The sequence below is a fragment of the Ailuropoda melanoleuca genome, chromosome 15, assembly GCF_002007445.2.
Source record: "Ailuropoda melanoleuca isolate Jingjing chromosome 15, ASM200744v2, whole genome shotgun sequence".
Classification (NCBI taxonomy): Eukaryota; Metazoa; Chordata; class Mammalia; order Carnivora; family Ursidae; genus Ailuropoda; species Ailuropoda melanoleuca.
Window position 1 is genome coordinate 54,201,975 of NC_048232.1, and position 23,882 is coordinate 54,225,856.

The 23,882-nt window shown below is 36.4% G+C and overlaps 1 protein-coding gene across 18 annotated transcripts in view; it reads right to left on the reverse strand.

Moving 5' to 3' along the window:
* The window catches only part of PPFIA2 (PTPRF interacting protein alpha 2), a 479,196-nt gene that overhangs the window by 190,818 nt on the left and 264,496 nt on the right, over positions 1–23,882 (reverse strand). For all 18 annotated transcript variants that reach the window (XM_034643759.1, XM_034643753.1, XM_034643752.1 and 15 more), the window contains one exon: positions 6,766–6,867. In XM_034643759.1, coding sequence (XP_034499650.1) covers positions 6,766–6,867 — 102 coding nt within the window. The remainder of the gene's footprint in view (positions 1–6,765; positions 6,868–23,882) is intronic.

Consider the following 23,882-nt stretch of genomic DNA (forward strand, 5'->3'; position numbering starts at 1 on the left):
AGAGAAACAAAAGAAAAAATGAACTTGTGGGACTTCATCAAGATAAAAAGCTTCTGCACAGCCAAGGAAACAGTCAAAAAAACTAAGAGGCAGCCCACGGAATGGGAGAAGATATTTGCAAATGACACTACAAAGACTGGTATCCAAGATCTACAAAGAACTTCTCAAACTCAGTACACAAGAAACAAATAATCAAATCAAAAAGGGGGCAGAAGATATGAACAGACACTTTTCCAATGAAGACATACTTCTTGACTAACAGACACATGAAAAAATGTTCAAAATCTTTAGCCATCAGGGAAATTCAAATCAAAACCACATTGAGATACCACCTTATGCCAGTCAGAATGGCAAAAATTGACAAGGTAAGAAACAAATGTTGGAGAGGATGTGGCGAAAGGGGATCCCTTTTACACTGCTGGTGGGAATGTAAGTTGGTACAGCCACTTTGGAAAACAGTGTGGAGGTCCCTCAAAAAGTTAAAAATAGAGCTACCCTATGATCCAGCAATTGCACTACTGGGTATTTACCCCAAAGATACAGACATAGTGAAGAGAAGGACCATATGCACCCCAATGTTCATAGCAGCTTTGTCCACAATAGCTAAATTGTGGAAGGAGCTGAGATGCCCTTCAACAGACGAATGGATAAGAAGATGTGGTCCATATATACAATGGAATATTACTCAGCCATCAGAAAGGATGATTATCTAACATTTGCAGCAATATGGATGGGACTGGAGGAGATTATGCTACGTGAAATAAGTCAAGCAGAGAAAGACAATTATCATATGGTTTCACTCATTTATGGAATATAAGAAATAGCAGGGAGATCAGTAGGAGAAGGAAGGGAAGAATGAAGGGGGCGGTAAACAGAAGGGGGAATGAACCACGAGAGACTATGGACTCTGGGAAACAAACTGAGGGCTTCAGAGGGGAGGGGGGTGGGGGATTGGGATAGGCCAGTGATGCGTATTAAGGAGGGCACATATTGCATGGAGCACTGAGTGTTATACGCAAATAATGAATCATGGAACACTACATCAAACACAAAGGATGTACTGTATGGTGACTAACATAACATAATAAAAAATTATTACTAAAAAAAAATAATAATAATAAATATTGCAGAAGGCACTCTCTTTGGTGTACTCAAAGGATTGCAAGGACTACATAAATGACCACTAATCCTATGTTGGGATTCATTTTAAATGACCACAGCCTGTATATATACAAACATATCATAGTATATATGCATACATATATATTGCATCATTGGAAATTTTGAACTAAATTTCTAAAATTATACAACTTATTAGATTTGAACTCAACATAACCTTGGCTGCTGTAATATGGCCACAGAACACAACGCTAACATCTGAGAATAAGAAACTTCAAATTGCTTCCATGCTCAGTGTACTCAACATTCTCTACTCTGAAATACTGTTTACAATCCCCTATGGTTCTATGTAAATGTTTGAGTCACACGCTGTAACAGCTGTTGAGAGGGCATACGCCCTTAATCCCTTTTCTGTTTATCATATCCTATCAGAGCACTTTCAGATATATGTACACCCACATCCACACACGCACACACATGTATCTTCACCTGCCTAGGCTGCGAGGTTCTTTCTTCCTCAATTGGACTATACTTTCTACTCATTGAGGAAATATGCTTGGAGGGATTTTAGTAAATAGTGTAGACAGGTTTGTCAAGAATGCGAAGCTTCTCTTAGTAATGACAGGTGTCTGATTCTATTTAAATGTTTATTTATAAAATTTCGTGGCTGAAAACAAAAGTAAGGGCATGGTAAAGAATGCTTCAAATTAAGTCTTTAACTTAAATTAAGGAGCATTAAGTCTTTTAGTTGATGACCTGTAAGAGGAAATTACAGCATTATTATTTATAATTGACATTAAGACTGGCTCTTGAAATCATAACATCTTTTACTCTTCTTAAAAGATATTATTAATTAATTAACTAATTAATTTACTTAAAGAGGGAGAGAACCTGAGTAGGGAGATGGGCAGAGAGAGAGAATCTCAAGCAGACTCCACACTGAGCGCAGAGCCCAACCCAAGACTCATCTCATGACCTGAGATAATGACTTGAGCTGGAATCAAGAGTCGGACACTTAACCGACTAAGCCACCCCAGGGCCCCTTGTAACTTCTTTTTCAAAGTCTCACAATAGCTATTTTCTAAAACACTGCCAATTACATAAAACTTTCTTTGAGAGCCTCAGCCACAAAAACAGTTAAAACAGTTCTAAAACAACAATAAAAATTCTCCATTCTGATATTAAGAAACAATAACTAGTTTAATATTCCTGGTTTTCTTTTACTTTTTCATTAATTAATTCTACCAAAATATGGTAAGCTTTAGGAGTCGATCTGAGTATATTGAAATAATGGCAGGAGTAAATTATTTTCTATACATTTAATTTGCCTAAGTATGGTCGGAGAAGTTTTAGAAATAACAAGTTTTATTTAATCAGCTTTTCTACACTTTTATCAGTGTGAAAATATTAAATAATAAAGCTTTTTCAGATTTTATTTATTTATTTGAGAGAGAGAAGGGGGAGAGTTAAAGGGAAAAGCAGACTCCCGGCTGAGCAGCAAGCCCAATGCAGGGCTCCATCCCAGAACTCCACGATCATGACCTGAGTTGAAGGCAGACACTTAACCAACTGAGCCACCCAGGTGCCCCAACAATAAAGCTTCTTGAATATTTCTATAAATATTCTCTACAATTTTTTAAATTCCTATTTTTTTACAATCATTAATAATATTAGGATGGTTTTATTTGGATGTCCTCAATTTAATTACTTGAGGCAGCTGAATATAGTGATTACTTTGATTTCTTTCATTCATTCATATTTTTTGAGCTGGTGACCAGGTGTTACTACAGTGACAAAATGATAAATGACTACAACTTTCAGCTCTGACATCAGAATAAATACTTCATACATTACTATGCACACAACTGATGCAAAATAAATTACTGAACATTAGAACTGAGCTATAAAATAATGAACAAACTCTGCTCTTCCTTAAACATGATCTCTTGTATCATGTATGATCCGCAAGTGACATTAAGAATATGATCTCTTAAATACATAGCCAGTGGTTAAGCTGAGGAGAAGATTCCCTAGATGTGTTACTTATAAGCAAGCCATGTAGCAGCCTGGAGCAAATTATTTATATGCTAGTTTTCCCATCAGCTAACTGGGGATATGGGGTTGCTGTAAGGATAAACAAAGAGGGTTAAACATACAAAAAAATTAGAAAAACATTTCACATGTAATTAATGTTAGCTATTATAATATTATCATTATTATTATTTGATACATCAGATGAACTTCATTCATTGAACTCCCTCTGAAACTTCTATTTGGAGAAGATATGATTAATTCCAATATTATACAGTAGAGCCCTTTCTCATCTATTGTTTTCGATGATATTCAAAACTAACACAAATACTCTATCCTCTTATGAGTTCTCTTCGTGGACTGTCTTCTTTTGTGTTATTTATCTCAATTCATGAGCCTATGTTAACTCGTCAACATGGAAAGAGAGTCACAGGCATCAGAACCCTGGAAACTGAGACACTTCTACTTTAAACTTCCCTACAGTATAACACCAATCAAATTCACTTTAGTTGTGACAAGGAAATACTAGCTTGTTGCTCTTTCTCCATGACTAATAAGTAGGTGTTTCTAGCTAGAAACAAACAAACAAACAAAACAAAACAAACCAGAACATATAAAAGGAGAAACTATTATATAAATCTATCAAAAGTATTANATTATATTTGGGGGCGCCTGGGTGGCACAGCAGTTGGGCGTCTGCCTTCAGCTCAGGGCGTGATCCCAGCGATCTGGGATCGAGCCCCACATCAGGCTCTTCTGCTATGAGCCTGCTTCTTCCTCTCCCACTCCCCCTGCTTGTGTTCCCTCTCTCGCTGGCTGTCTCTCTCTCTGTCGAATAAATAAATAAAAAAATCTTAAAAAAAAAAAAGTATTATATTTGGCAACATTTAAGGGGGCATTATGAGGGAAGAAAGAAGATATGTCTGATTTTTAGCCCTGGATATTTTTTTGGGTGGTGGGGAGGGTGACAGGAGGTTATGTAACTTAGGAAGTTTTTATGGAATTGATACTTTGCACAAAGAAGGTTTTGTAGATCTATTTCCCTATTTTCCCTAATCAACAACAAAAATACTCCGCACCACTGCTTTAAGGAGAGTGGAAAAAATGTTTTCCAGCTTTATTCATGTTTTCAAAGTAACTATTATTCATGTTTAAAGTCATGTTTAAAATCAATGGCTTCAATTTCTGTTACCCTAATGGAATTTAATTTAATATTTGTATTTTTCTCACTTTGACCCCTGTAGAGGTATTGCAAGGATAGCTTCCCTTACTGTCTCTATCCCCCAAGGTTCCTCTGCAGGTGCAACACAGGAACGTCTGGGCCTCATGGAGTGTAATATGATGAAGACTGTGTGAACGCTGCTGCCAAATCTCCTAGTTCTCTGAAATTAGTCACAGTCATGAAGGAATGATGCACTCCACACTGCAATGGTTTACTCTTAGGGCAAAGACTTCTCTAAGCTGTTGTAAATCTTGGAGTTTTTCCATGGATCTAACTTTTTTTTTTTTTTAAGATTTATTTATTTGAGAGAGAGAGAGCATACACAAGTTGGGGAGGAGGACAGAGGAAGAGGGAAAGAAAGAATCTCAAGCAGACTCCTATCTGAGTGCAGAGCCTGATGCAGGGCTCAATCCCATGACCCCAAAATCATGACCTGAGCCAAAATCAAGAGTCGGATTCTTAACCAACTGAGCCACCCAGGTGTTCCTCCATGGATTTAACTTCAGTAATTGTGCTAATGGCCTCAAGGCTAAGGGCACAGGCTCTGGAGATAGACTGCCTTAGCTTCCAAATCCCTTTTCTCTTTTATTTATTCACTGCATAATATTCAGCAAGTTATCTTTTTCTGAGGAGTTACTTCATCTGTAAAATGGAGATATTATAACATGTTCCTTATATGGCATTAGAAAGGAGTAAAGGGCTGTAGAAAAAAAAAAGGTTGTATAAAGGAGGAATACACAGCTAAATGAAGAGTTTCTGGTACATTTTAAATATGAGAATTAGTTGAAAGTCTACCAAGAAGTTTACATTTCCCTCCATGTTCCGCTTCCTGATCCTACTTTTACATTTGGCTGTACTGTGCTACATCAGGGAATGTAGCCTAAAGTATTAAAATGGAAAGTAGTGAAATAGGGCAGAATAAATCTCATGGCAGAAATAAATTTGAAATTTGCATGAAGAAATTGTAAGTTAGAAATCAAGGGTGGGGAAAAATATCAACAGGGAGAAAGAAATAGAAAAAAATTCATCTGACACCTGATAACATGATCTAAACTGTCCTTGTTATGTTCTTTTTTTTTTTTTTAAGATTTTATTTATTTATTCGACAGAGATAGAGACAGCCAGCGAGAGAGGGAACACAAGCAGGGGAAGTGGGAGAGGAAGAAACAGGCTCATAGCGGAGGAGCCTGATGTGGGGCTTGATCCCATAACGCCAGGATCACGCCCTGAGCCGAAGGCAAACGCTTAACCGCTGTGCCACCCAGAGGCCCCAGTCCTTGTTATGTTCTATTTGAGGCAGTCCATATGACTGGCTCATCAAAGTCTCAATGAAAACCAATTCCTTGTGTGTATACTGTGTGAATTCCCTTTACCATAAAATAAGACCCCAATGAGTAAGGAGATAAATTGAGTTTCATCATATAACCATTACAGATACAATAGTACTCCTCATTAAAGGCACAAGCTCACTGTGGTGTTATTATTTTTATGTTACTCTCTAAGACCAAACATCAAATGAATTCACTATTAACTATACCTCACTTTCTCACTTTCTCATTTTCTAGTATTAATCTGCTAGAACTGTAATACTGAAAATATTTTTCACCTACTTCATGTTGAAATTGAACTATATAACCACACAAAAGTGTTTTCTCCTCCACATTCTTTTAATAGACAAACTGTTCTCAGTTATAGGTAATCTGGTGGTTTATATATTTTATGAAATTTAGTGATTTTTTTCTGAATGAGAAAATACAGTATCTTTGATCAAATTCTGGACTTCAGTATCACAGGGCATGAGACTGAAAGAATACATGGGTTTCCAAGAGCAAAAGATAACTGAATCCATCAAAATCGTGACATCAGAATCTCAGAAGTGGAAATCTCCTCAGTCATCTTCCAAAATAGAAAAGCTATGCCTCTTTTAATTAGGAGAGTCCTGCTCCAGTGCTTTTATACATTTTAACAAGGTAAGGACCAATGTCAAGCCACTCCCTCACATCAGCCCATAATGGAAACTCATACCCTCTCAAGCCTCTCTGCCCACTTCCAGCCTCTGAGTATTGCCCCCCCATACAACAGTTTGAAAGTTTGAAACTATCGAAATCCAGTCCTTCTTTTTAAAGTCAAAAAAAGCAAAGGCCAGAAGGAATAAAAACATTCTCTGAGGCAACATAGTGATTTAGATGCTAAGACTGTAATTTAGGTTTCTGGCCTTCTTGTTTTGAGTTTTATAGAATATTCCCTGTTACTTTAAGTAACAGATGATGAGTTGGTTTCTGCTTGAAGTCTTCTTCAAGTTTTTAAATGTTTATATTCTTACGAGTATACAAGGGATGAGGACCTGAACTGTGTATGGACTTGATTCCAAACAGAGGCAGGTTTATACTTACTCTTGTGTTGTTTCTTTCAGCTTTAAGTTCAGAAATTTCTTCTTCCTTTTCTAGAAGTTGCTCCCTACAGGCATTTAATTCTTTTGTCAGTGCAGCAAATTCCTGAAAAAAGAATAAAAATATTTGAAGACATATTTCAGATATTAAAAAATATTTTCCACAGGAATAACAAAAATCAAAATACAAACTTGAAAGTAAAAAATGAGAATAATGACTTCAATGACTGGTCTATCTATATATTGATGTTATTAAATTAGATTCCAATGTTCAGAAAATGCTTCATGATATTTAACATTTACATTTTATTGTACTATGCTGCTTCTGTGAACGAATATGTTTCAAAATGTGTAAGATACAACACACTGAAATTAACATTAGTATGATAATATACTAGTAATATAGAATGATTTAAATTTGGCTAATTTTGTGAACAATTCCAAAAATCTTACACTTTCATTCCTATTCAGCAATGTTCAGACGGAGTATACTAAATCATCAAAAAACAAACACAAAACAAAACAAAACCACTACCAACAACAACCACAAAAAATCCTACTAAATGTGCTATTTAGAGATGAAGAAGTTCATTTACACGTTAACAAGATGAAGAAAGTGAATGTATCTCTTACAAAATAATAAATATCTAAGAGTTAATAACATCATCTGGCAAATTAATTTATGCATTTTTCAGTCCTTCCCTCTGAAACATAAGCTCCATGTGAACTGGGACTTTGACTTCATTGCTATACTCTCGATATCTAAGACATAGCAGGTGCTCAATAGTATTCATTTTTAATATAAATGAAAATGGGTCATGTTATAAAAAAATATTGAGGGTTCTGGAGTAATCCTTTCTCTATGTGACAAGTGATAATTTGGAGGATTCTTCAGTGGCCTCCCCAAAATAGGATCAGAAATTGTATGAGCTGGGTATTTTTACCATGAAGCAGAGAGTTTAGACGCAGTAAAGATTACATAAAAAGAAAATCAAGAAATTTAATTCAATTATTCAGCTACTCTAACTTATAATCAAACACTATTTTTTTTTTAAAGATTTTATTTATTTATTTGACAGAGATAGAGACAGCCAGCGAGAGGGAACACAAGCAGGGGGAGTGGGAGAGGAAGAAGCAGGCTCACAGCAGAGGAGCCTGATGTGGGGCTCGAGCCCAGAACGCCGGGATCATGCCCTGAGCCGAAGGCAGATGCTTAACCGCTGTGCCACCCAGGCGCCCCTAAACAAACACTATTTTTAAATGATTTTGAAAAATAGTAAACAGGTCCATGTTATCATGATGATTATCATTAAATCATTTAAAGTGATTCTCAGTAAAAAACTAATGCTTGTCAAATATTTAAATATTTGGGAAAACAGCTCCATGCTGAGAAGGCACTGTCAGAAGATGAAAAATAAAAATGAAAATCAGGGAGACAGTTATGGTTAACCTAACCTCTATAAAGGGAAATACAGTCAACAGTAAACGAATATGATGATTATGCAAAGCTGGGAAAGGTTTAGGGTTTATATTTTTGTTTGCTTCAAACCACTTATTTTGCTGAGTTTCTCTCTGAATGGCTTTAGCCCAAGTGGGTACTTCAAAGACCTCAGAGTAGACTTAGAGCCTAGAATCAAGATGAAAGAGTTCATTGTTACATTTAGGCTGCCATTACACATAAATGTTTTCTCCCCTGATTGCTGCCTGTTTAAATGTTGTTGATAGTCTCTGAGCATATTATTTTAGTGGAGAATGAAAATAAGCAACAAGTAGAAAACAATAAACATTTCCATAAAAAAAACAAAACTTGATAAAAAACAGCATAATTTTGATGGAGAAAAAAAGAAAGTGATGATGCTACATTATATATTGTTAACATGCAGGCATTTAGAAGTAATGCTATATTTGTGAAGATCATTAGACAAAATATAAATCAAATCTATATTTAACATCAGACCACTTTTAAAAAACTTATATCTAGGTCTTTCTTTCTAGATATTTAGCTTACTACCTACAGAAAGGTAAAATATCAGAAGGTAATATTTCTGAATTTTAACATGAGGTATTTCCAGGTGGCAAAATAATAGATGAGCTTGGATTTTGTTTTGTTTTGCTTCCACCTATGTATTTTTATCATCAAAACTCTCTACAATGAGAAATATGCTTTTTATGCTTAGAAAACAGAAAATACAAATCCATAAGTGCACTGAAATAATCACATATTCAAAACTGAGGACAGAAATTGGTCATGAGTTATTGGTGCTAGATGACTTTGGATTTTTTATTTATTACCATGGAACTGAATCTAAGCAAGCTATTTGGTGTCTTCATGTATTAAGATTAATTTTGAATTTATAAACTTCCCAGAAAATTTCAGGCACTACTTTCACGTTCCTTATCTCATCTTGCTCTCTAAATTACCAGTGGGGGAGTCTCATTCCCAACTGATGGCTGAGGAAACTGAAATACTAAGACTCAAGTCCAAGTTCATGAAGTTCACAATCCATACAGAGTGGGTTAGACTATGAACATAGTGTTCCAGACCACTTGTCTAGTATTGCTTTTCCTCCATTCCATGTGACCCTAGCTGTTCGTCAGGTTTATATGATTCAGTTTTGGAGTGCATTTAGCAGTATTTTTTTTTCCTTATCTGAGGAATTAGATAGCCATTACTTACAATTACCTGTGCTATCCTTCTTAATTAGTCCAAAGGGAGTATGCGGAACTAAGAGGCCCAAGGCAAAGTACACCTTCCACTCAGAACAACATGAATTAGACAAGCACATTCTGTGTATCCAGGACAGCAGTAGAGGCAGACATCATATAGAGCTAATCATCAAATGTTTTTACACTTTTCCTTTGACATTTTCTCTCTTCTGTATCTACTGTCAAAATGAACTGAGTTTTATTATCTTTTATGAGATGATAATAACACTAAATATAATTAACACTGATTCAGCCCTTACAATATGCCAGGTACTCTGCCAGGCAATTTATACTGATTATCTCATTAATCATAATAAAATTCTGTAACAAAATATTAGAATATCACTAAATAAAACTATACACTCTTATGTAATCTGGCAAACCCACTCCTTGGCATTTACCCAAAGGAGTTAAAAAAATATGTCCACACAGAAACATACACGTGGATGTTTATAATGGCTTTATTCATAATTGCCAAAACTTGAAAGCAACCAAGATGCCTTTCCATAGGTGAATGGATAAACTGGTTCATCCAGACAGTAAACTATTACTCAATGCTGAAAAGAAATGAGCTATCAAGACAGGAAAAGACATGGAAGAAACTTAAATGCATACTCCTAAGTGAAAGAAGTCATTTCTGGAAAGACTACATACTGTATGATTCTAAGTATATGACAAAGGCAAAACTGTGGAAATCAGTGAATGACAGGGGTTAAGTTGGGAAGAGGGATCAATAGGTGGAGCACAGAGGATTTTTAGGCTAGTGAAACTACTCTGCATGGAGTAACGTTGGATACATGTCATTATATATTTGTATAAACCCACAGAATGTATAACACCAAGAGTGGAATAATTATTGAGAGTAACGTAAACTGTGGACTTTAGGTGGTAATGACATGTCAATGTAGATTCATCATTACAACTGATGAACCACAACCACTTTGATGGGGGATGTTCATAATAGGGGAGGCTGTGCATGTGTCGGGGCAGAGGGTATGTGGGAAATCTATCTCCCCCTCAACTTTGGTAGAAACCTAAAACTGCTCTAAAAATATAAAGTCTTAAAAACAAGTCTCACTGAGGCCTAGAGAAGTTAAGAAATCTGCCCAATGTTAGAGAGTCAGTCAATGGCATAGGTGATGACAGTATGCTGTTTTTCCCTCCTGACCATAGGCTTTCCTTTTCTAATTTGTCTTTCTTTCAATCATTGTAAAAATTATATCTTTCTCAAGCTCACAAAACTTTTCAGAGCCTCCTACTTTCAAACACATCAATGTAAACAGATTTTAATTTTTTAAAATTCAATCTAAAACATAGCCCTTTCATAATTAATTCACTCTATTTCTCACTGAACAAGAGCAATCACCCTTTTGAGCAGGAGTCACTTTGCTCTGCCCTAAGCTTAGCATTTTGTATGAATTACTCAATCTCTTCCCTATTTCTCAGATGAGGATGCTGACGCTTATCATGGATGAATACTTGTGCAAGGTCACGCAGCTAAAAATCACCCACCCTGATTCGAAACCTCTTTAATTTCTGCAACACTACCTCCTTTTAGCTGAAAATGAAAAACCATCAAATTTCTTAATAGTACCAATTGATACAAACTTATCATCCCTCTTATCCATCCATCCACACAACACTTACTTGGCACCTACGACACTTCAGGCCCACTGCCAGATGCGGAAGGTCTAGAGATAGCACAGTTGCTGCACTTGATCTCACAGACCTTTGAGAAATCACATCTGAGGCACATTAGAGATTTTTGTCACTCAAAACCCATTGCTAAAGTGAAACACACCTAACTTTTTAATGTTAGTCTACCTGCTTAGAAACATTGTTGATTTACAGGTGACTCTGACCCTGTAAAGCCTCCTTCTTAGAAGGTCTGTCTTCTGCCTCTACCACAGATTTTTCTTTCCTGTTTCAATTTCTACCTTTCCATTTCCTCCTCTCTCTTCATTTTTATTTTTTTCTTTTACATACTATCTCTTATATCTGGAATGTTCTTCCACCTCTTTGCCTAGCTTATTTATCTATTTATTTTTAAAGGTTTTCTTTCTTTATGTATTTAGAGAGAGAGCGAGCAAGCAGGGGAAGGGGGAGAGGGAGAGGGAGAGGGAGAATCTTGAGGAGACTCTGTGGAGAGCCTGAGCCTGATGCGGGGGTTTGATCTCACAATCCCAAGATCATGACCGAAGCTGAGATCAAGAATCAGATGTTTAACCAACTGAGCCACTCAGGCGCCCCCAACTATTTTATTTTTAAGCCACCAGTTTGCCTTGTTAATGTTCTACAGTACCTTGCCCAAAATCTATTAGTGCATTTACTGAATTCTTTTTAAAATAATTGAGTTATGTGTTCATCTCCTCCAAGTAACAGTAAGATCCTTTAATGCAAGGTTGTTAATTTGTTTATTTTTATGTCCTCAGGATTTAGCATAGTTCCTGACAAATTATAGATAATGAATCTTTGTTGTAACAATAAATGAGTGGTTCACTTTCCCTAAACTTTTTTATTTTAATACCAAAACAATATTTAAAAAGTATAATTCGGTAGTTATTTCTTTTCCCGAGTGAAATCTTTAGAATTTGCTCCACATGTAATATGTCTGATATCCTTTTTACTTTGTAGCAGTTGTTTTTTTTTTACATTTGANCTGGGAGCCTGCTTCTTCCTCTCCCAACTCCCCCTGCTTGTGTTCCCTCTCTCACTGACTGTCTCTATCTCTGTCAAATAAATCAATAAAATCTTTAAAAAAAAATAAAATAAAATAAAATAAAATAAAATAAAAAGTATAATTCGGTAGTTATTTCTTTTCCCGAGTGAAATCTTTAGAATTTGCTCCACATGTAATATGTCTGATATCCTTTTTACTTTGTAGCAGTTGTTTTTTTTTTACATTTGAAATATTATACTTTGCTATATTCTACATAGCAATGGCATTATTATCTTCTATGTTTTATTGCATGCATATAAAGTGATATTATTATTCCCAATAATTCATGCATTCAGATTTATCATTTATTAATTGGCTATATTATATTGTCTTATTCATTTTCAGAGGGAAAAAAACGCATATTTAACCTATGTTATTTCTCTAGTCTATGTTTCCCAAACTAATAGTCTACAGAACTGTATTTCTATAAGATTCTCAGAAAAAAAAAATCTACAGACAAATGAATTTGGGAAATGATGTATGCTATACACTTTGCTCTTGGAACTATACTGTGGGAATCAGAAAATACTAAGATTCTGAGAAAAGTTGAGTTTGTGGCCAAGAATTGGGAACAAACTGGGTTTCCATCTATAGAAAATGGGTGAATTAAATATAGTAAATGCACATGATGGAATACTGTGCAAAGGGCGGAATGAACAGGCTAGATCTTTTTACAGCAAAATGGAAAGATTTCAAAAGTATAATTTTGAGTCAAAAAGGTAAGAAAGAGAACACAATGTGTATTATAGAGTATTTTCAGAAGCTGAAGACAGGAAAGATAAATGTTAGAAGAAAACTTCATTCATACTCCACCATTTCTGAATTCAAAGGAGTCTATAGGAAGAGCTGAGTTTGCTTTGAATCACTGACACAGAAGTAGTAGATCACTTACCAACCACAAGTCATACTCGAAAATTTTTCAGACCAATCATTTTGTTTCCCAACCACAGTCTGCCAAAATTCCTACTTTTCCCCAGGACCAAAATGACTTTCCCTACTCTATTTTTTCTCTTGGAATTTTAAACAGTGGTCAAGACACAAAGTGCCATGTAAGTACCCTCAGACCAAAGGGAATCTACTGTTCTTCCTTAACATGTACTCATGTACCTAACACACACACACACACACACACACACACACACACACACACACTCCTGTGAGCACTCCCTATGTACTGACACTATTCTAAGTGCTAGGGAGATGACAATAAAGGAACCAAGTTAAAGTTTTTGCTCTCAATATGTTTATACACATTCAGGCATTCATCATTCAAGCAACTTTTACTCAAGAGTGAATCATTTTTAGCTATAACAATAACCCTCAAAACCAATTCAACTCACCATGTAGATTAGTTCCTTTAAAATATAAAGCAAAAATAAACTATTAGGACTACATCAAAGTAAAAAAGCTTCTGCACAGCAAAAGAAACAACCAACAAAACTTCTCCCAAGTGGGAGAAGATATTTGCAAATGACATAGCTAATAAAGGGTGAGTGTCCAAAATATATAAAAAACCTTATACGATTAACACCCAATAAACAAATAATCCAATTTAAAAGTGGGCAGAAGACATGAATAGACATTTCTCCAAAGAAGACATACAGATGGCCAGCAGACACATGAAAAGATGCTCAACATCACTCATTATCAGGGAAACACAAATCAAACCCACAAGGAGATATCCCTATACATCTGTCAGAATGGCAAAATCAAAAAATTCAAGAAACAACAAGTGTTGGTGAGGATGTAGAGAAAAAAGGAACACTTTTGTACACTGCTGGTATGAATGCAAACTGGTATGGCCACTGTGAAAGACAGTATAGAGGTTCCTCCAAAAATTAAAAATAGAACTACCCTAAGATCCAGTATCACACTACCAGGTATTCACCCTAAGAATACAAAAACACTAATTTGAAGGGACATATGCACCCCCATGGTTATTGCAGCATTATTTACAATAGTCAAACTATGGAAGCAGCCCAGGTATTCATCAATAGAGGAATGGATAAAGAAGGTATGGTGTGTATATATATATGTACAATGGAATTTTATTCAGCCATAAAAAAGAATTAAATCTTGCCACTGCAACAATATGGAGGGAGCCTGAGTATAATGTTAAGCAAAATAAGCCAATCAGAGAAAAACAAATACTGTATGACTTCGCTCATATGTGGAATTTAAGAAACAAAACAGTGAACAAAGGGGAAAAAAGAAACCAACCAAGAAACAGACTCTTAACTACAGAGAATAAACTGATGGTTACCATAGGCGAGATGGGTGGAGGGGAACAGGTGAAACAGATGAAGGGGATTAAGAGTACACTTATCTTGATGAGCGCTGAGTAATAGCTGCGACTATTGAATCACTATATTTTACACTTGAAACTAATATCACACTGTATATTAACTACACTGGAATTTAAATAAACAAAGAAAGCCAAGCAAAAAACATAATTTTTTCTATTTTATATATATAGAAAGAGAGAGAGAGAGAAATTTTTTTGGTGGAACTTAAAAAAATTGAAAGTATCATTTCTTACACCAAACACAAGTCATCTAATTTTTGTGCACCCCTAATTCTAATTTACAAGTCTTCTAAAAAAAAAAACTTGATTAAAAGAGATTAACTAATTCTATGGGCACCTGGGTGGCTTTGACAGTTGTATCTGACTTGGGTTTTGCCTCAGGTCATCTCATGGGTCCTGGGATGGAGTCCTGTGTAGGGCTCCATGCTGAGCAGGAAGTCTGCTTAAGATTCTCTCCCGCTCTCTGCTCTAATCTTGATCAACTGCTTTCTTGTGAGTGGATTAGGCCTGTTCTTCTGTTGCTGTTCCAGCTTCTTGAGGTGAGAATATAAAAACTGCATTTTAGATTTTTCTCCAAAGGCAAGGGATAAAAGATAAAATGAATGTGTGGGACTTCATCAAGATAAAAAGCTTCTGCACAGCCAAGGAAACAGTCAAAAAAACTAAGAGGCAGCCGACGGAATGGGAGGAGATATTTGCAAATGACACTACTGATAAAAGACTGGTATCCAAGATCTACAAAGAACTTCTCAAACTCAAAACACAAGAAACAAATAAACAAATCATAAAATGGGCAGAAGATATGAACAGATACTTTTCCAATGAAGACATACAAATAGTAGCAGACATCAGGGAAATTCAAATCAAAACCACACTAAGATACCACCTNAAAAAACTAAGAGACAGCCCACGGAATGGGAGAATATATTTGCAAATGATGCTACTGATAAAAGACTGGTATCCAAGATCTACAAAGAACTTCTCAAACTCAAAACACAAGAAACAAATAAACAAATCATAAAATGGGCAGAAGATATGAACAGATACTTTTCCAATGAAGACATACAAATAGTAGCAGACATCAGGGAAATTCAAATCAAAACCACACTAAGATACCACCTTATGCCAGTTAGAATGGCAAAAATAGACAAGGCAAGAAATAACAATTGTTGGAGAGGATGTGGAGAAAGGGGATCCTCCTACATTGTTGGTGGGGATGCAAGTTGGTACAGCCACTCTGGAAAACAGTGTGGAGGTCCCTTAAAAAGTTAAAAATTGAGCTACAATATGACCCAGCCATTGCACTACTGGGTATCTACCCCAAAGATCCAGACGTAGTGAAGAGAAGGGCCATATACACCCCAATGTTCATAGCAGCATTGTCCACAATAGCTAAATCGTGGAAGGAGCCAAGATGCCCTTCAACAGATGACTGGATTAAGAAAATGTGGTCCATATAGACAATGGAATATTACTCAGCTATCAAAAAGAACGATTTCTCAACATTTGCTGCGACATGGATGGCACTGGAGGAGATAATGCTAAGTGAAATAAGTCAAGCAGAGAAAGACAATTATCATATGGTGTCTCTCATCTATGGAACATGAGAACTAGGAAGATCGGTAGGAGAAGAAAGGGATAAAGAAAGGGGGGTAATCAGAAGGGGGAATGAAGCATGGAAGACTATGGACTCTGAGAAACAAACCGAGGGCTTCAGAGGGAAGGGAGGTGTGGGAATGGGATAGGCTGGTGATGGGTAGTAAGGAGGGCACATATTGCATGGTGCGCTGGGTGTTATATGCAACTAATGAATCATCGAACTTTACGTCAAAAGCCAGGGATGTACTGTATGGTGACTAACATAATATAATAAAAAAAATATTAATCCAAAAAAAAAATATTCTCTCCTGCTGAATCTCTCTCCACTTGTGCGTAAAAGTGTGCACCCGCACTCTCTCTCTAAAATAAATAAATCTTTAAAAAAAAANCGTCAAAAGCCAGGGATGTACTGTATGGTGACTAACATAATATAATAAAAAAAATATTAATCCAAAAAAAAATATTCTCTCCTGCTGAATCTCTCTCCACTTGTGCGTAAAAGTGTGCACCTGCACTCTCTCTCTAAAATAAATAAATCTTTAAAAAAAAAAGAGAGAGGAGAGAGATTAACTAACTCTAGTAAAGCCCGTACTGGTCCCCATCTCCCCCAGTCCATCAGATCCCCAGAGAAGAGGTAACCTGTCTTTGTATCTTAAAAGTGGTTTTGCCTGGGCTTGCTGGCATCACAGCTAAGGATGAACTTAAGTAATTCAAGTGTCTGAGCTGTTAATACTTCAAATAATAGCTCTTGGGTCAGTGAGCTGTTCTCAACTGGTTTCATGCAAAGAAGCTTCTCTTGTTTTGGTTCCTGTATGTATTAAAAGTGAAAGCTACAAGGACAAGATAACAAATTCCCTCAGTTTCTGCCCCTAATTACTTCTATAGGAGTAACTTGGACAGGAGGACAGCATTTAGATTCAGTTTCCTCTGGCCATCATTTCTCTTCCCTTCTCCTCAGGCCTCTTATTACCTGGTAAATCACCACAGCCTACTAAGCTGTCCATTTTCAGACAGATGCCGAACTTTCTACTTTTATACATGTTCATCATGAAATGCATTTTATGATGTTTAATATTAAACATAGGACTGAAATAGATCGCTAACTTCTCTGACTCATTTCAGGATGGTGTGCTTACTCGAGAGGGTTTCTTTGGAAAAAGAAAAAGGACATATTTTCTCATTAACTAAATGTTTGAAAGGCCTTGATTTAATAGGTGAATCCTCACCTCAGAAAAGCAGGTCAGGAAAAGCTACATGACAGGAGGGAAATTCAACCTTTTAATTTCAAGTCATTGACACCAGGCCGCAGTCTCCAGAGTAATCTCTGACAATCCATTCATCATAATTACAATTTTAACACTCTTTACCTTCCAATTAAAACTGCATTCTCTAATCTTGTGGGCCACTTTATTAATTAGCTGACGATGGCCCTATATCTCTGCAGTATATCAAGTATGTACTGGATGAAAAATCGTTAAGTGCAAACCAGTCTGAGAGAGAAGAGAAAAAATAAAGGATGAGCTGGAATTCAGCTTCACTAAGCACCACCAACAACCTCACCAACCACAAAAAAAGCATCTCTTAAGTTTATTCTCCAACCATCTAACATTTGTGCAAATCAAAAATAGCTCTGAGGAAAGCATATGGCATGGAGGCATGCTGACTTGACCATCTAGCATTTAAATTAGACAAAATTAACAACTTCAAAATGTTTTTATAATGACTTCCTTAGGCTGTACCCCCAATTTACTATATTTTGGTGTCTCCTCTTTTGAAAATTGAAAATTCTAGCAATTCTATTTGTAATCCTCAGTGGAAAGCTTTGGATTTTAAATCTGCATTTCTTTGGATATAACTGCACATAAATTTACATGTATAATGATACATATATCCTTTCCTACACCATAGGATATATTTTCTAGAACAAATTAATAACAGAAATATTACATTGAAGAGATGAAGACAAAAAACAAAAAGTCTTAATATATTCCTTAAATTTTATATATATACAAATCTCAGAATATCAGTTATAAATTCATGAGAGTCTGTAGAAATTCAGTTTGGAAATAAAAAAGCATGTGTTTCATAGGAATTAATACCCCATCCCTCTCTCTCTCTCTCTCTCTGTATGTATGTATACATTTATTTTTATTACTATTATTATTACTATATTATGTTATATAATCAAATGCAGTGTTAATGACCTCTGGTCTCATAATTGCCTCCTAGACTTGCAAGAGCTCAGGAAAAGCTGTCATCCAAAATTACTGTGTGAAACAGCCATGTCTCATGGTCAGCCCTGGGCTAGATAGCTGGAAGGTAGATTCACCTGCGTAACTAATACAATTTGACAGGCACAACTGGACTCTTAAGAGTTTTCACAGAAATTGTTGAGTAAGGCTGCCCAATTTAAAAGGAAAATGAGATTTAAACTCCATGCAAATAATATTTTGTGCCCCCTTGATTTTTTTATGTATCCATATTCCAACAAAAAAACTGTATTGTCTTTTCCCTAAAACTGCATAATACAATATTATGTTAATGTATTACAGTGACCTGAGAGATGTGAGTCTGTTTAAAATCAAACATGCTACAAGAACCATTTTATGTAGATAGAGACATAGGTACTGGGTAACTTTTGTTTTAAAAAATCTTCCAATCAGGGAAATTGGCATCATCCAAAAAGTGGGTGTCTGTTGAAATCTGTACATAGGTGCTGTCAGGCAGGCTCAGGCTGTCTAACCATGAAGCAACATTCCACCATGCCTCATCTATTACATTCCCACTGAAATATTCCTATCTTGCATCTTATCTCTACTCTGCTTTCTAGTCTTTAATTTGTCTATTTGTGTACAGCACTACCCCAGGTATCAGATACTCTTTAAAAACAGCTGTTAGAAATGATTCAGCTTTGTTGTTGAATACTGGAGGACAGGCAATGCTATCATAGATTGGTTGGGGACCTATTTTGAGGCAAGTATATTTTTCAGTATCCCAAAATTGACCACTCTGTCTACATTATGACTTCTGTGGCCTTAGGTACTTTTGTCTTTGTGGGCCCCTTCATTCATAAAAAGTATTAAAGTTGTATTTTATGATTGTGCTGGTATAAAGATTAATATAATCCAGACTGGATAATATTCATTTTTTTCTTTCAATTTTTAAAGTAATTGGAACATCCATGGGCCCCTAAGGATATTATGAGCTCAAAGCAGTGCTTGCACTGTGCCTAATGGGTAAATTGGCCTTATACTCTGTCTACTCCTGAAGTTATATGTGGCTTGTTCCAAACAGTACCAATTTCAGAGTGAAACAGAGCTAGGTTCATATCTAGGCCAACAGCAGTGAACTTTTTAAGCCACAAATGTCTGTCTAGGCGATGTAGATAGCAGTGCCTTCTTATTTGATGGGTGTGAGTAAAAATGAGATCATTAGTCCATATGATCCAGCAACCGTGCTCCCTCATATTTACCCAAAGGAATTGAGAGATTATGTCTACAAAAATCCCCGCACATGGATATTTCTACTGACTTCATTCACAATTGCCAAAACCTGGAAGGGACCAAGATGTCCTTCAATAGGTGAATGGATAAATTGTGGTATATCCAGACAATGGAATATTACTTAGTGCTAAAAAGAGATGAACTATCAAGCCATGAAAAGACATAGAGGAACCTGAAATACATATTACTAAGTGAAAGAAGCCATTCTGAATAGGCTACAGAGTGCATGATTCCAATTATATGATATTCTGGAAAAGTTTTAACTTTTTTAACTACGAAGACAGCAAAAAAACAAAACAAAACAAAAAACAGCAGTTGCCAGGGGTTGAATCAGAGAGAGCTGGGATGAACAGAGTATAGAGTATTCTTAGTGTGTAAAAATACCCAGTATTATACTATAATAATAGATACATGTTATTACATATTTTTTAAAAATCTATAGAATGTACACACCAAGAGTGAGCTGTAATATAAGCTATGGACTTGGATGATACTGATGTGTCAATGTAGTTTCATCAGTTATAGAAAATGTACCAACTGATGGGGATGTTGACAATGGGGGTGGCTATGCATGTTGATAATGGGGGAGTCTATGCAAATCAATGTACCTCCCTCTCAATTTTTCTGTGAATCCAGAACTGCTTTACAAAAATAAAATCTTAAAATAAAATAAAAAAAAAAGAATGAGATCATCAGTACAAATGTGACAAGTATGGGTCCTGGTTACAACAGATGTCCAATAAATGATATACACTCTGTAATTTTTGAGCTGTCTGTAGTTATTCTACACATAATTTTGTTTTCTTCTAAGACCCAGTTTTCTATATTAGGAGAGTATATTTCATTAGGTGTTTCAAGAAATCATGCAGTTCCTCCCCATTCATGGCAACTGAAATGCGACTCGAGAGTCATGTAACTAACTTAAAGAAATCAGTGAAATAAATTTCATTGAGATCCCTACTCCCCGTCATACACACAAACTCCCTCTCTCTCTCTCTCTCTCACACACACACGCACACACACACACACACACACACTTACTTTTCTCTTAGAAGATCCTAATAATAAATCAGGGACAGCAGGATTGCTCCCAAGAAGAGAGGATCCCACTGTATCATTAGTGGAACAGCATGATAAAAAATGATTGACATTGATGTGAAAGAGTAAAAATACCCAGCACATTTTTATAAGAGAAAATGGCTTGTTGTACTGTTTGCTCCTTATAAGGAGCATATTCTTACTCTTCCATTAATTTGGTTAATATTACCTAAAACACACCAAATAACACTTTCTGTTCTCTTAAGCATAATATTAATGTCTATAAAGATAGCAACTATGAAGAAATTTTCTGGTCGTCGTAAAACTGTTCTTAAGAGTCCCCTAAAACGTATGTGACCTCATCTGCTGTAACTCCCTCCACAACTCTCTCATCGCATCTATTGCCGCTACGCTGGGGCTCACACAACACTCAAGATGCTGTCTGGAGTCCAAAGTGAAATTACAGGATAAAACATATTTGAGGAGTTTTCAGTGAACCCTTGTGTTGGTTTCTATGAGATATGCCCACAAGTCTGGCCAGAACCCAGGGTTACAGCCTAAAGCCTTTTATAGATTTCCTGACTCAGGTGAGTAGGATGGATCAGGTTGAGTTAAGATCCCTCCCTCTTGGGTGCTGGCTCTAAGTTTGAGTAGCTTTCCAAATCTTAACTTTGAGTGGCTTCTCTAATTCCCAAATCCTGTGATCCCTCCACATGTTATTACTGAAATGACAAAGACAGACAAACCAAATGGCCTAGACCCAAGATGGAAGTTACACGGTCCAGGTATCCTTTCCGTTTAATCTGCTCCAGCTCCCCCTGTAATTTTCCCCAGGTAGGAAAAGCCATTCGGTCTGGTTTTACTGTATCAGATATGTGGAAAAAGAGAGAGGAAGATGATCAGAAAGAAAGCCTCACACAGGAACCAACCCTTTAATTCTCTAACCCAATTAATGAGCTTGTCCTTGAGTTTGACTCATTTTTATGGGAAGACAGGGAATGAATCTTTTATTCCTTCCAATGTCCAAAAGATATTTTTGCTTACTTGATGCTTGAAAATAATTTGGGAATTTATTAAAACTCAACATTCTAAGCACGTTAGTAAAATCACCTGGCCCAGTAAGCATTGTAGCTAAAGCATGTCAGGACTGAGTCATTGCCAACTGACAACTCTGTTGGCAGGAAAAGCCAATTTTCAACAGCTCTGATGGTGTAAAGCAGGAGGCATGTTTGACAAGATGCTGCGTATTAATTTAAAAGGCTTTAGCATCTGGTTAGGTAACACCTGCTGTGGCGAACACTCCCAGGCACACAAAATAGCATTCAAGCTGAATATTTAAATCTCCCTACATAGCCCAACAAAGCCCTAACTCTAAACAAAACTAAAACTAAATCATGTCTCTAATCAACAGAGTTATAATTATATAGCCAAAAATATTTGGGCTATGACATTGTTTGCTATTCACAGAGTTAAAGTGCTCTAGTGGGTGCCCTAGAAGTTATAAGGATATTAAAACATATTGTCCTGCCATGGAAAATTTTACTATGTGCAGCATTTAGAAGAGGAATGCAGCTCAGAGACTAACACTCTGTGTCCTATTATGTTGTATTAATATAAAAATAAAGCAAAATTTGTCATTGAGAAAGGGGAAGGAATGGCACCAAATAACAGAGAAAAACAATTCACAGGAAAGAAAGAGCTGGCAGGGGTCTTCTAAGCATTCTCTCTCTGAAAGGGAGTCAAGGCTCAAGGGTCATAGTCATGTGAGAATAGGGGTAGAGACAAGTATATGTGTGTTCTGGAATTGTCAGGACACACCATCATTACATGGTGCCATTAAATGTTCAAATAATACAAGACGGTCTGAGCCCACGGATATCAAGAAATATTCTGAGAATAATTGAATTTTTTGTGTCGTTTCCTGCAGAGAAGAGACTTGCCCTTGTCAGCTCAGTTTGGATACCAGGTCTGCTTGACAATTCTATTTCTCACCATAAATTAAAAGTTGACATGTTGATCATTTCTTTATTGACCCCATAAAAAGTTACTGAATGCCTCATAGATAGGAGCTCCTGTAATTTTTTCAGACATTATAATGTGTACAATGGTGAAGCAGACATGGTAAATAAAAGTAGCTGGAACAATTACAAAACAATGTGATCAGTGCTGTGATGGGGGCTATATTCAGGGTCCCCAGCATTCAACTAACCCCTGCAGGAAGTATGTGTATGGAGGGAGCATCTAAGACAACGTGTAAGAAATGACTAAGAATTAGCCAGGCAAAAGGTATGTTGAGTAAAATATTTTCCAGATCAAGGAAACAGCATGAACAACTTCCTAAAGTCAAAGCAAACAAACAAAACACTTAAGTATACTAAAACTGTAATACTCTCAGGAAAAAACCCATAGGGGTAAACCATGATCTTGGATTATGCAGTGGATTCTTAGATATGACAACAAAAGCTCAAGCAACACAAGAAAGACAGATAAAATGGACACCATATGTTATGGCCTGAATTGTGTTCCCCAAAATTCACATGTTTAAGCCCAGATCCCCAAAGTGATGGTATTTGGACATGGGGCCTTGGGAGATCATTAAATTCAGATGAGGTCATGGGGGTGAGGCTCTTAGGATGGGATTTCTGCCCTTATTAGAAGAGGAGGAGACACCAGAGTTCTCTCCCTATGATGCGAAGACACAGCCAGAGAGTAGCGGTGTGCAAGTCAGGAAGAGAACTTGGCTATGCTGGCACCCTGGACTCAGATTTCCAGCCTCCAGAACTGTGTAAGCATACAGTAGGGTGAACCATCCAGCCTGTGGCAGCCCAGGCTGACACCATCAAAATTTGACACCATCAAAATTAATACTTTTTGCACTTCAAGTGAAATCATCCAGAAAGTGAAAAGACAACCCACAGAATGAGACAGAATTTTTGCAAATCATATATGATATAATAAGAATTTGTTTCTGGGATATATAGATTAACTGTTACAACTCAATAATAAAAATACAAATAACCCAATTAAAGAATGAGCAAGAAGTCTGAAGAGACAGTTCTCCAAAGATATACAAACAGCCAGTGAGGAAATGAAAAGATATCTGACATCATTAACCATTAGAGGAATACAAATTAAAACCACCATAGGATACCACTTCACACCCACCAGGATGGCTATAATCAAAAAGATAAATAATAACAAGTGTTGGCAAGAATGTGGAGAAGCCTCATATACTGCTAGCTGAAATGTAA